Genomic DNA, 14,451 nt, shown 5'->3' with positions numbered 1-14,451 from the left:
AGTGAAATTCAGTTAAAAAGATTGTAATCGGTTATTATCTTACCTGCAGTAGGTACCAGAAAGGCAGATAAGAGAATAGTACCACGATTAACATTCCTAGGTATATCTTTTGTGTTAATGGGTTTCATCCCTTTCTCCTTCAAAAGTGCCATTCAGGATAATGTTGGGAATATTCCTTTGTGTTTCTTTGGTCCATATTTACCAAAAACACTAGGGAATGTGTAATAGATTTACCAAAGATTTGTAGGCTGCACACCCACAAAGTAAATATCCCAGTACATCACAACCCAGAGTTTCCCCCATAACACCTGCGAGGCTGGGTGGTGAGGGCGCCAAGGCGGTCTGCCATCATTGGGTCAGCTGTAAATCTAGCTTAGTCTGTCTTTACTGTCACTGTTACTGGGTGGTAAAACTATTTAAAATAAACAAACAACGCTTAGCCTGGTGGGGTGGCAAGTAATGCCCGGTGGCCCGCCAGGCTTACAATACACATTGGCATCCCAATGTTGTTCTACGGTTTTATTGGATCTAACTCTGGTGGCTGTGGATGCCATTGGAGGACAGCGAATTATTGCCACTGTTTTGAGAAATTAGTTTGACACTCAGCAACAATAAGGGGCTTGTGTATTTAAACAAATGTTCATGGACCACAACCTGTGAATGCTTGAGGTCTTGTCCAAAAATGACATATACCTCCCTATTTTATCAAATCTAACACCAGCTGCATGAAATAATATACAAAGTGGAAACCATTCTGGCACTACTGCAGAACTGAACATCCAAGTCCATAACTCCATAACTTCCACAACTCTGTTCTTGTGAGTTCAGGCGATCAATGCCAAGAAAAATGGATGGTGCGTCTAGACCACGTGTCAAACTCAAGGCCCGCGGGCCACATGTGGCCCGCTACGTCATTTTATGTGGCCCTCTCCCCCCCACCACCGTTTTACAGCCCTATTGATTGACTTAAAATAGGTTTTGAGCACGAATTGACTACAAACTACATCTCCCATAATGCCTTCAGATTCTTACCAGCCAACATTACGGCTTCTCGCCACTAGAGTGCAGCAGAGTCACCTCAAGCTGATTATTAATTTTCCCAGCGAATAAAACTGAAACATCGACAAGCTAACAAGCTAAAGAGCGAAGTTCCGTGATGTTTCAATCGAGGACTTTTACCGTCTACTGCCCCCTGATTTGATGCCACAGCTTCGACTCCATGCAGCTTGTGTTTTGTCCATGTTTGGAAGCACCTATCTGTGCGAACAGATGTTTTCAATAATGAATTTAAACAAGACCAAGACCAGATCGCGCATTACAGACGAAAACCTACACTTGCGGATTTCCACAGAATAGAACTAAAACCAGACATGGACGAACTGACCAGGGGAAAACATTGGTGAGCACGAACAAACTAAATTTAAATAGAATGAATGTAAAACCAAAACTCAGTTTACTGGAATATAAATATAGTTTATTGATTTTGCTTGTTTTGTGTTTATTTACACAACACAACACAATGAGGATGTGTGTGAGTTGGTGACAGGGTGAAGAGGATCAGCTTTGTGCACAAGGACAGGCAACATCACCTCATTGTTTTGTTCTTATGTGAAATACATGTTCGTTGTGTAATAAATAACGAAAAAGTTTTGTGAATGAAGTTGAGAGTTAATATCAAAACTTGTTTTTATTCTTTGTCTGCTTATCTTTAACGCAGACAAAGATTGATTTCCCCAGGGAATAAAACTGAAACATCGACAAGCTAACGAGCTAAAGAGCGAAGTTTAGCTGAGCAGTTTAAAAATACTGAGCATATTTTTAAACTGAGCAGTAATTTTGCATCCATGCAAATGTAATATTTAAAACTTGAATACATAAAATCAGTCATTTAACAATATGAGGTGTTGTTTAATTTATTTTTAACATTGTATTTTCATACATTTATGCTAGGGTTGCCCAAGTCTAGTTTTCCAGACCTATCACTCTGCAACTTTAGATGCGTTCTTTCTCTAACACACCTGGATCATTGACTCATTCATAGGCCTCTACAGAACTGAGTTGCTGCTAATGAGGGAAGTCAACTTTTTGTCTGGGGTACGTTTTAGCAGGGACGCATCTAAAAGTTGCAGTCTGGAGGACTGCACTTGGGCATTCCTGATTTATACCGTCAATGTGGCCCTTTGAGGGTGGCCAATATGCTGAAGTGGCCCTTGGTGAAATTGAGTTTGACACCCCTGATCTAGACTGTCCACTTTGAAAACTCCAGTCAGTAGCATGTCAAAAAGCATTGCATGTAGGCAATATTTTTGGTTGTGCTCTATGGAAAAAATTCATGATTAGGCTGATTTTTACAAATAATTTAAAAATAAATAGATACCTTAATCTGCAAATACTGAACTGTGAACAGGCCTCCCTGAATGAATCAGACTTTCTAGGCAAACAAACCAGATTTGGATTAAGCCAATGCTGCTAGTTTGATGGTCTTCGCGTTTACGGTGGCTGGTAAGGTCAGATGCTTCGCTCCCACCTCCAGGTGGAACCATGTTATATGGTTCCTCACATTTCGAAATATTTGCTTTAACTTTTACAAAGTCATGCTGCAGCTGTTGACCAAGTCATCGTTCAATCTTTGGCATAAAGGCCGCTGGGTGCTCTGCATGTGACCTCACTCTGAGCTCCACTTAAAATCCAGGAACTCTACTTTTATCTTTTGATTGACGATGACCATTAAAGCTTTAAAGGTCTCGGAATGGCTAAAATACCCTAAAGTGTATATTGTACAGAGCACAGTGGTAGAATTCCGGTTTTTATATGACAGGAAAGACGAAAGCCTGTTAGTGTCCTAGTGTGTCACCATGAAGAGTAAATGTTTTTGAAATTATGCAAAAAGAAATAGTCTACAGACACGTGCAGAGAAACTCTTGCTTGTGTGCATCTGCCTGCTATTGATGTCCAAATCATTGACACGCCTGATCATCCTGAAAACTTCATGACATCTAAACAAATCCGATTTGATTGCTTGCAAATAAGAACACTCTATGGTTTACAAAATAAATCAGAGCAGCCGTAAATCAGCAAAAAGCCAGACTGAAAACACTTAAGTTCAGGAAGCTAGCACCCACTCAATAGTCGAGAAGGCAAACATATGCTGTCACGGTATGCAATTCTGCCGAAACATGTACATATGAAGCTTTGCTAAATCTTCCTGGAGGCACAATATTTATGATTAACTCTGAATAACACTGATAAGGACTTAAAGAGAGTTGTGCAGAGGATAAATTATCCTCGCTGCATGCGCTTCAGATGTGAGGATGGTTTGTTTTTTCATTTTTCCTGTGAGGTCATGCTTTGATCAATAAACGCAGCGAGAAGCACATGTAGATAAACTAAAGAGAAAGAACTGCTTAAATTAATGTACATATGGAGGATATTTCAAACTCAATTTTTCACCATCTCCAGAATGACTGGCAGCAACAACTTCTTTTCAAAGATGGTTCCTGATGTTCTTCCTTCGTAACGTTGGGGCGAAGACACACACACACACACACACACACACCTTAAAACTCCAGGCCAGGAAATTACCAGAGCTCCTGTTTTTACAGAGGTGATGTTCAGTTAATCAAGTGGATTTGATTAGCTGGCTGCTTTTTCTTAATTCTTAAGGGAAGCAGTAAAAATAAATCCCTCGGTATTCCCCCTCTTCTTCTCTTGGAAAGAAAAATGGCATGGTTTAATTTGCCATCGGTTTTTATTCGTCTAAAGTTGTATTTACTGATGTTTTTTTCTGAGACTAGTTAAAGTCCCTTATGACTAAAATTAATATTAATTCAAAAATAAAAACGAATCTGTCTGCTTTATTAAAACTCCTACACTGTCTTACCAGTTCTTTCTTTTTAAAGAATTTAATTTCACACATACAGTATTCCTTAAAGTACATAAACAAGAGTGATCGTAGCTCCAAGGATCACTCTTTGCATAAATGAAATATATAGTTTTTTGTAAAGTTTTTTTTCCAACCTGGTCGTAAAATAGTTTAAGAGGCGTTTGGTTGAATTTTTAAATGGAGCAAACAGGAAGGTGGTTTATTTTGAAGAACCAGACAGTGACCAATGCTAACCAACGTTGGTTAGCTAACGTCTGTTAATCGCTGCGATCAAATTGTCCAAATTTGACATGGAGCTCACGCATTAAATCTAAAGTTACAGCCTTTGTCACCAGTTCCAAACAATACAAATGTTCCAAGAAACATAAACGACACAGATTGAGGTGGAATGTAAAAAGAGAACGTCAAACGTCTTGAATGAATGCAGCAGCAGGCTTTAGTCTGAAGAAATTGTTTCGTTTTGAACGTGTTTAAAAGTGCAGAATTAATAAGTTGCTAATGTAAAGTTGAGTTAGTTTTGTTTTGAAATCACTTGATGTCGTTTATACAGAGCTCGCCTAGAGAGACATCCTCTGATCTTTACAATCGCAGCAAAATCAACATGAACAGATTTTTATTCAGTGTTGTTTCAATTGGCCGCGTTAAGACAAACACTCTTCTTTTGTTTTTACAAGGAAATATGTTTATCCTTGTTAAAGCTATGGTCTACTAAATGACTGGTTTTTCCTCCTACTTACATCAGATATTATAGTATCATTTTATTCATTTTTTGGTTAGGGTTAGTCCAAACTCAACGACTTCTACTTCTTGCTGCTTCTAATCGACGTGTTCAAGGGAGGGGTGTTTGCACTGTAAATTTAAAAAGAAAGTGTAAATTTTCATGTAAACTTTAAAGTGATTAGCACTGAAAAGGAGTTACTTGAGGTGCTGGAAACTATTTTCCTTCTTCTTTTTTTTTTTTTGGGTAGTTCTGCTATGGTTTGATCAGTTTCCTTTGTGAAGCCAAGCTGACCTCTGAAGTCGCCCGTGTTTATTAGGTCCACACTGCGGGAGCTCACGTCTCGATCCGATTGAAGAGGGAAAAAACGAAAGTTTAAAGCCCACCTCTGATCCCTTCTAATTAAATGAAAACACAGTGGGATACCCGCAGCAGGACCGCGTTCCTCCAACCACGTGCGCAAACACAGTTTTGAAGGTAACCGATGTGGGTGTTCTCAACAGGGGAAGCAACACGGAGCTCCGGCAATCCGACATCCGTCCTCTTGTGCGGCGCAATCGCGCGCCAGGATGACATGCAACACGCCGCAGTTCGTGAGCATAAATAAGCGAGGGAATGTTCTACCTGAAAGAGGGAACTTTAATTCAAAGGCATCACTCCAGCACTGTGAAGAAATGTTGCCTCATTAGTGTTACCCCACTGCTTTTACTGAGCAGCAGTCATGAAGGTAGAGAGAGAGACAGAGAAAGAAAGAGAGAGAGAGGCAATGTGCCACTCTTGCCGCACCGACATCTCTCCTGAGATCTTAGCATGCCTCAGCAGCTCAAAAATACTGCACATTGTTATGGATCCATTGGCATGGCTACAGGTTTAACGGAGACCCTCGAATGCCAAGAATCCGGCCTTTTCAAAACGCCCGCAACGAGCCAGGCTCCAGCAGGTAAATGCGACACCACTGCAGTTGGAGTGCTGCTTTGCCGGCGCTTGCAAGCTCATTGTGCAGAGTGGGGCGGGTGATGAGCACAGGGGCGACGTTTGGGTAGAAGGGAGAAGAGGTGAGGAGACAAGGACGGTCATCATTTGGAGGAGGGCTGGCCGCGCCTGCTTTCATCCGGCGTGATTGACGGATTGGTGCAGCGGGCTCTGCTCGCTCGCTCGAATGCCGTCACACACGCGTTCCTCTGGAAATCTGTCTATCAGTATTGGCTAAGCAGAGCGACAGCCATGACATCTAATCACAGGCGAGCTGGCACCTCATAACTTCTACCTAATGTGCTGCAGGTACCGAGGAGCGAAGGGGGAAGGCGGCCAACACGACCGCGACCATTACCAGCGCTATTAATAGCCCCCTTCAGAGGCCACTGGCAGGAAGTGGATCATACCGAGGGGTTAGAGACTGTGTCCCCCACTCCATCTCAAGCTCCTGTATTTAGACATAGGTCTCCGTTGACAAGATTAAACAATGAGGTGTCCCAGTATCTGGGTGATAAATTTTTCTGGGTTACACTTCTGACAGAGCAACATAAAAAGAGGGCAGAGAGACTACACGTACAAGATGATAATGAGTCATTTACATAATGTTGCTACAACATTATAATTACCTGGCAATTAAAGCGGCTCAAAAGCCTCATTATGGGCTGTCCCGAGGCCTGGTGAGACCGGGACAGGCTCGGGCTGGACTGTCAACCTCTCTGTGTCTTTTTCCTAGATCACCCATAGGCCTCATTATGTTGAGTTGCAATGCTTTAACCGCAAGCCCCAATGACTTAATGTGATAGATCAGCACAAGGTAGTGCAGGAAAGTGTGAAGACGAAGGAAAAGGATTGCTAGGTGTGAACTTTTGTTCACAAATAAAAAATCTTTAGTTCCTATCTGTTTACAGGCTTCAAACTGATTTCTCTAAATAGAATACAGTGGAATCTATTACACCAAATGGCCAGTAGGACTTACTACACCAATGGTCCACTTATGTTTAAGCAAATATCAGAATCAACGCTACGCTTCAGTGAAGGCCTATTTGGTTTCATAGAGACCAAATAAGACCGAGGCAGACAGGTCACAGATACAGTTGTGGGAAAGTTAAAAGCACGTGTTTTTTTTTAAGGTTTTATTGGCTCTTGTGGCTTCCATTTGATAGTGAATTGTCAGGAAAGTGGGTAATGAAGGAAGGGTGAAGATTTTAAATTACACCACGTGGAATTGCAATAAAATACACGGACATTTGAGGTTTTTAAGGGACACAATACACAAAGAAACAAAAGGGCTGCGAATACTTTTGCACTGCATTGTATCACGTAATAGGAGTAAAGTTTTTACCCAAACTTAAACCTTGACGAAAGGCAATACTTCATCCGCTGAAGTATTGCAGCAGACATGGGGGCAATGTTTTGGATTTCTTTTCCATTGTGTGGGATTTGTCACTTTCCTCCGTCCAGAGGGACTTTGTTGACGCACCGAAAAAACCCACAAAAGGACATAACAAGGACACGTGTCATACCTTACACCCTTATTATACCTGCAGTGACAAGTGAGACGAGCAGCCGCTTCAACATACTACCGCGCATTAAGCTCGGCTTCCCATTGCTCACAGTCTTAAGTCAAGAACCGCTAACATCTTGTGTGAAGTGTCAACGTAATAAAGCATCGTGTGTGAAATATAAGGATTTGGACGTGTGTGGGTGGTTCACAGGGGTGGGTTCTTCATGAATGGCAGGCGATGAATGATGGAGCTGCTCCCGAGGGTGCAGAGCCCTGAGCTGTGCTGCAGGGACTCGGGAACACGGCAGTCTTCCATGCCCTGCGAGATGCCAGTTTGGGTGGGCACCGTTCCGAATGGGTGCCCTTCTCTCCAGGATACGCTGCCGGGTCCCCAGGGGAGAGTCTACAGGCTGTGGCTGCTCCACAGTAGGGGTGGCTGGGAATCTCAAACAGGGACATGCTTGGAGGCAGGGTGGCGGGGTGGGAGGGGGGAAAAAAACAACAACAAAAAAATAAATAAATCAGTCCTTAGGTTCATTGCGTTTGTATTTCTGGAAGAAAGCGGGGAAAGTGGCTCATTATATTGAGATCAAACACGGTCTCCGGCTCGCTCTGAACTCTTTTTGTGTGTTTCCTAATTGGTGAAAAATTGCACAATAACAGGACTTGAATTTTTATCGATTTTAACATGCTTTTTCTGCAATTATGAAAAAAAAAAAAGAAAAAAGGAATTAAATATGGCTCTTTGCTTGCAGGCTTTCTACTTACAACCTTTCTCTTTTTTTTCTCCCTCTCTCTCTCTTTTCCTCTCATCCTCGCCTGCGCTGCAACAACACAGGAGCTGCTGAAACCGTGACAGGTACTACTTCTTCCTTCTACCTGCTGTTCATTTGGAAGCGCTCGCTCCTGCGCGTCTGTTGATTGGCTGTCTGTCCCAGTCTGTTCATCTGTCCATATTTACACGCCTGCTTGTGTTGTGTGTTTATTTTCGAGGCGGTTTAGAAAGCCATGCGTTTGTTGTCTTCCTTTAAAATCAACCTTTGGCCACATAGTGTAATTAATTAGTTTGAGTTCCTCTCACACGTTTCTTAGTTCTTGTTGTTGTTAGTTTTTTTTTCCCTACTCAACATTCTAGCAGTAACACTCCTCTAACCCAGTTCTTTACCGTCTCCACAATGTGTTTGTCCGCTCTTGTTTGCATTCTTAGCCGATCGTTACCCCTCATAGCATCGGGAATGTTTTCCACCGCCTGCGGTTTGTTTGAGAAGAAACAGAGGAACGGCTGTAATTCATTACGTAATTGCATGTAGCTGCTAAATGGAAAGTGAACCTAAATGACTCCGCTTCCAAGGGTAAGTAATGCTGATGGCCTCTCTGGTTCCCGATTAGATTTTGGAGACATTCGCTTTCCAGAAGCCACTGCTTCTTATCGAATTATGTTTGCCCTAAACTCCTCGGCTGAACTTCATCCTGGGGTTTCTTTTTTCTAATTGGAACAAGAGCGCTGCACTCGAAAGTATAGCAGCAGCAGCCGGCGTTGAAAACGAGGCAACACGTCCAAACTCAGATTTTTATCTGGTTATTTACAGTACTGTCAAACATCCATATCAATTGAATTCCATGAATTATGATCAAAGATGCTGTCGGTCCCCAATTGTTTCTTTTTTTATTTATGTTCGGATCTCTTCACGCGGATGTAAGATAAAACATTTAAGGGCATAAGAATAAACTCCATTTGCTTATTTGTTGACAAACTACTCCATCCAGAGTGTTAAATATTAGCAAATACAAATATTAACATGAGCGCTATAAAATTTATTTAAAATAAAAATAAAGACATGTGTAATATTATAAGTAACTTCAATGTAGATATAATATAATATGTACATGGAAATATGTTGATCTGAAAATACATCTATAAATGAATTCATAGTACACCTAAACATAGACATTCAGAGTTGGATGTTTTAATATTTAAAATGTACCCCTATTAAGTAGATTGTATAACAGGTGTAGTATTTCCAGTGGACAGGAAATATAATACATAAAGTTTTTTTTTATTACTATTTTTTTCCACATATCAATAATTGGGGAATTAAAGTTGAATGTTTTGTCCAAACTTTCCCAAATTATGGCAGAAATTACAAGTTGAATTAAAAAAAATGGTAAAAAAAAAAAAGTCAAACTGCCTCACGCTTTGGAACCATAACAAGTAATTTGAAGTGAATGATTCTTCATCAGAGCAAACTGAGCTTTTGCATATTGTGGCATGAGGAGTTTGTACCACTGAAAACTTTAATGACATTTGTGGCAGCCTGCATAGACAGATGATCCTACAGTATTATTAACTTATTGATCCATATCTTCATATCATAGAAACAGCAGGCAGATAAACAATATTATTACAGAGGGCAATTAAGACAAAAGTAATTTTGAAGCATGTATGTTTTTCACAGTATTTCTGTTTACCACATTATACACAGAGAGCTTAGGCAGAAGTGAAGAGATGCAGACCGTGGTCAACAAATATTGAAGTATTAAAGTGTTTAAGCATTTTTTTAAGTATAAAAACAGGCTTACTTGAGAAGAAAAAGTGTTTTGGCAAAGTCTTTCTGACCACAGACAGGTGTAAATGTTTGACAGACATTCAGTGTCATTATATCTTCCTGCAACTCTAGTTCTAAAGACGATGAGAAAGAGTTTTCTGTGATGTTTTATGTCTGAGACATGAATAAAAAGCATGTGGAAACTTAAGATTTTGATGCACCCGTGCGCGGTTAAATGTGAAGTCATTGTTTAAATTAGTTGTTGTAGATAAATCCTGACTGACGTTTCAGTAGTCAGGGTCTCTATTCAACACCCTTGGTAATAGGAGGGGGAAATGATTGTGGTTGACAACATAAATGTGAACTTACACTCTTCGTGAACAAAACCTCCCACTGGCTCATTGAAGGCAGTGGGCAAATGTCAGCAGTCCGACCTATGCTTCCAGTTTCAGTAGGTAAAATCAATGGCTAGAACCATATTGGTGCTTTTGTTCTGTAGTGTGAGAATAATCCATAAATCTGGCAGCCAGGCCCAGTTTTGTAACAGCTACTGACATTTGGGTTTTAATATACAGCTATGGTGTTGTAAAGAAAAAAAAATGTTCGTGCCCCCAACAGATTTCTTCTGGTTTTCTTTTTTTTTTTGTCATCAAACTAGTTTTAATATCAATGACGGATATTAACGAGAGTTGATATAAATGAAAGTTTTTCAATGCTAATGTAATTTATTAAGCTTATTGTGTAGATACACACAGAGTTGCCCTGTAAACCTACAAACTGACTAGGTCAGCTGTGCGGCAACAACAACTACTAAGCAGTTGCAGCAACTGGCAATGGTATTTGTACACCTTTCAGTTAATTCAATTATTAGTCAGTGGTTCTGGCGATCATTGTCCTGCTCCGTAACCCAAGTGAGTTTGAGTTTAAGGTCATAAACGGATAACTAAACAGAGATTGTTCTCCTGCAGGATTTTCTGACAGAGAGCAGGACTCTCCGTCTCTGGCCAATCATCCAGGTCTTAAAGCAGCAACATAGCAACAGGACATTACATCGCTACCACCTCATCTGACTATTGATCGATATGATGGGGTTTTTTTTCCTAAAGAGTGAGATCTAGGCAAGATTTAATGAGACAAACCTGTCTCGTCATTCTGGCTGTGTTTAACCCTCAAGATCTCCAAATGGACGCCATTTTTGACCAGTATCTTGTCTTGATCGCCGACTTTAGTCGAGGAATTCTGAAGAAGATAGTTTTGGTGGAAGAGGTTCAACACATTTCCGCGTTTCCTCTGTGAATATTGGGTCCGCAGTGGTTCACCAGACTCCCAGCATACCGATGGCTTCGTTGGCCTCTCCGGACTGATGGATGTCTGTGGCGTCTCACCTGTTCTTCAGATCGAGACCTGATGGCAAACGTACTTCCTGTTTGAGAGACAAGTTTTTTCTTGTTTTTCACCAGTCTGGTAGTAATCCTGCCTCGGTGTGGCTATTGAAATTGAAATTATAGTTCCAAAAAAAAAAAAAAAAAAATTGAGTTGATCACAGTTCATTTATGATTGCTTTACTTTTTTACATGTTGTTTTGGATAGCTTGTTTCCCCTAATACATGCAATAAATTTTTTTTTTTTTTTTTTTTTTTTTGTATTTTCTCAGGTTATCTCCTACCCTATGAGTTGTTTGATGGCCTAAAACTTTGAAGTGTGACAAAAAAGCAAAATCAGAACAACTCTGTGGGGCGCTGGGGCAAAAACATTGACCACAGTACTGTAACTGTTATAAAAAGGCAAAGTAACTAATTGGTGCCTTTTTCTGTGCTCCGACAACATTAATACATACAGTATAGGTGGAAGATGTGTTTTGTAAAATTAATGGCATTTAATTTTATTTTATTTATTGACTTTAGTCTGCAATTAGAACAAAAATGTGTTACTTTCATACAAAAAAAAAAAACACTAAGCAAGAAGTTTTGTCAGATTTGTGAGGAATTTAAAGAAGAAGTACACTTTTAATTATTACACAGGAGCAAGCTTGGTTAAATATAGTATGAAATTTGGAAATCCAAAAAAGAAAGTTTCATCTGGAAATTAAGTCAAAATCAAAGTGATTTTCTAATATTTTGTTTATTTTTGCTTGATTAAATTGTGACACAAGTTTCAAGCCATGATTTGAAGTGGCACACAGTAATTATATGATAATGAAAGTTGGATAATGAAGTTTTCATTTTTGCAGCACTTTAAAAAAAAAAAAAAAACTTAACATTCCTCTTTTGTAGTTGTGTTGCTACAAACGTTGAGTTCCTCTAAGAGTGTTTTTGGTCAAATCACCATTACGCCCTCCTTATATGTGAACACGTTAAGACGTCGTTTCATCACGAGGCTCGGGAATGGATGGCTGAGAAGAGGCGGAATCACGGGAAGAGGAAGGGGGAATGTGAAACTTTATGTTGTTAACGCCCGTCTGGTTTTTTCTTGAGGGAGCACGACTGCTGCCGCAGAGAGCGCCGACTCACGGGAGAGAAATCAGGGAGCTGGAGGGGGTAGGAGGGTGTATGAAGAGGGCGCTGGCTGTCCCGCATTTTGCTGCCCCCCTTTCATGTCGTTTGATGTGAAAACAAGAGAGACGAGTTCAAAGAGCGAGCCAACGCGACTCAAAAGGTGCCGGTCTCTGAATTTCTGATGGAGGAGCCAATCCGCTGAAAATTTCCAGATTTCGTCAACTTTTTCTGTGGGCGTGCGTGTGTGGGGGTGTGTTGGATGGAGTGTGTGTGTGTTTGGGTGTGTGTGTGTTGGAGTTCTGGTGCCGTTTTGCATTCTGAGTACGGCTGATGAGCCGCGCCTCCGTGCCAGACTCCTTTCGCCAGATTGTACATCCCCTCGGAGAGTGCACAGACTTTTTGAAGGTCTGTATTTTCCTCAGACTGTTTCATTCAGTATGTTGTGATGCGGGAACAGGAGGGCAGCCATGTGTAGAGATACAGGCACTTTACTCTCCCAGACAGCTGCTGGAATGAGTGTGAATTTATCAGCCAGTCATCTGTGCTATATCTCTGCCCACTGCCCCCCTCCCTCCTTCCACCGCCATCATCCCCCACCCACCACGGAGAATTAATGACTGCCTCTCCTCATTTGCACCCAATCATGACCAGGATGCCGAGGCAATTGAAAATGTTTACTTCAATTGCGAAAACCCTCCATGTTCCACAAAGTGGCCTGTTTTCACTTTGATGGGATTGCTAATCACGGCGACGTTATTTATGTGTGTTTTGAATTGGAGATGAGCCGAGGATGGGATGTTGGAGGGGTACCAACCTTGCTTGGGGGCTGCTAAAACCTTATGGAGAATTTATCTTTTTTTTTTCCTCCCGGTTCTCTGTCTCTCAGTACAGCAGATTGGGAGCAGAGTAACCTTGCTTTGAGGCTGCTCTGTTGCTGTTTTGACTGCCAAATGTATTGCTCTCAGTGCGATGAAATAAAATAGATATCAAAACCACTTTTTTTTTTTCCTTATATTGCTTTCCGGCTCATCTTCGGCGGTATTTATTACGAGACGCGGGGATTTCGAAGTTGAAATTGCCGCATGCTTTTCCCCAAAAAAAAATTAAAAAAGTGTTTCAGAAGTACTGCAAAGATTTACACGTGTGCTGGTGCTGTTAACATACAGACTCAATTGTAAATATGATTCTTAATCATGTTTTTTTTTTTTCATATTTATTAGCATTTTGGATGCAATATGTACAAGTCAGGGTAGACGTTTATCATCAGTATGAATGTTATATTGATTTTGGGCTTTTGATGACTTATTTGAGCCAGAATAACAACACAAGAGACAACTTGGAGTAATTTATAAAAATATAATTTTCTTGGATTCAAGCTTGTTCAACATCATGAATGCAGGCTCAGACGTATTCATGCCTACACACCCCCACTAATATGTATCTAATATTTAAGACATGGTAGAGAAACCACACACTTTTTGTACCTATTAAAAAAATTCTGGTGCAACTCTGGCTTGATTTGACTGCATCTCTTATCAGAACTGAGCACCAGTATAACTTTGAACATGGATACTGGTCCTCCTGGTTCTCCTTCCAGTTTGAAAGTTACTCTTGCTAGTGCCTACGTTTCCCCCCAAAAAATAATAAGCATTTTGGGCCAAATGAGACAGTTGGGTGTTCATGTTGAGCAAATGATCCCAGATCAAAGTTGATCTTGAGATAGAAAAAAGCTGAACTAACTTCTACCTTTTTTTTTATCGGTCCTGTACTCAAATGTATTTATCTGCAACAAGAAGCCAACCAGGTTAAATCAATTTGACCAACTTTTCTAAAATAATTTTTTCTTTTTTAAAAAAAAGAACAATTATCAAACCAGACTTATGCCAGAAGCTTGTCGATGGTTACAAAAATGTGTGGAATCGAAAAACTGAAGAGCAAAACGAAACAAGAGACTCTGTTCACAGAGTCAGATATATTATTGGAAAATGCACGTGAACTTCTCACTAGAACAGGAACTGCCCTGGTGAAAAATGTATATACCAAGTATGTTAAATTTTAACATACTTGAGCATACTTTAAGTCAGACTTATGATGAGTATACTTCAAGTTCACTTAGGATTAGTAAACTTAAACTGTGGCATTTTGGAACAACTAATTTTGTGCTTAGTGTATTTTAATCATATTTAAATTGTATTAAAGCAGAATTTAAAATGTACTTCAACGTACTTTTTTGGACAACTTAAGTTACACTTAGTATACTTTTAGTATATTGCTTTTTATGTAATAAAAACGTGCTTGATTAGTATATTCTGAGTGTACTATTTTTGTGA

At 40.2% G+C, this 14,451-nt stretch overlaps 1 protein-coding gene across 3 annotated transcripts in view; it reads left to right on the top strand.

Moving 5' to 3' along the window:
• Positions 1 to 14,451, top strand: part of LOC102233868 (cell adhesion molecule 1-like) — a 277,256-nt gene that overhangs the window by 192,879 nt on the left and 69,926 nt on the right. For 2 of the 3 annotated variants that reach the window (XM_023351441.1, XM_023351439.1), the window contains exon 2: positions 7,919 to 7,939. The exons of the other annotated variant lie outside the window; for it this stretch is intronic. In XM_023351441.1, the coding sequence (XP_023207209.1) occupies positions 7,919 to 7,939 (21 nt within the window). The remainder of the gene's footprint in view (positions 1 to 7,918; positions 7,940 to 14,451) is intronic. 3 annotated transcript variants of the gene reach the window in all.

This window comes from Xiphophorus maculatus, chromosome 18 (genome assembly GCF_002775205.1).
Source record: "Xiphophorus maculatus strain JP 163 A chromosome 18, X_maculatus-5.0-male, whole genome shotgun sequence".
Taxonomy (NCBI): Eukaryota; Metazoa; Chordata; class Actinopteri; order Cyprinodontiformes; family Poeciliidae; genus Xiphophorus; species Xiphophorus maculatus.
Note: the sequence above shows the minus strand (reverse complement) of the source record. Positions and strands in the feature narration are given on the sequence as shown.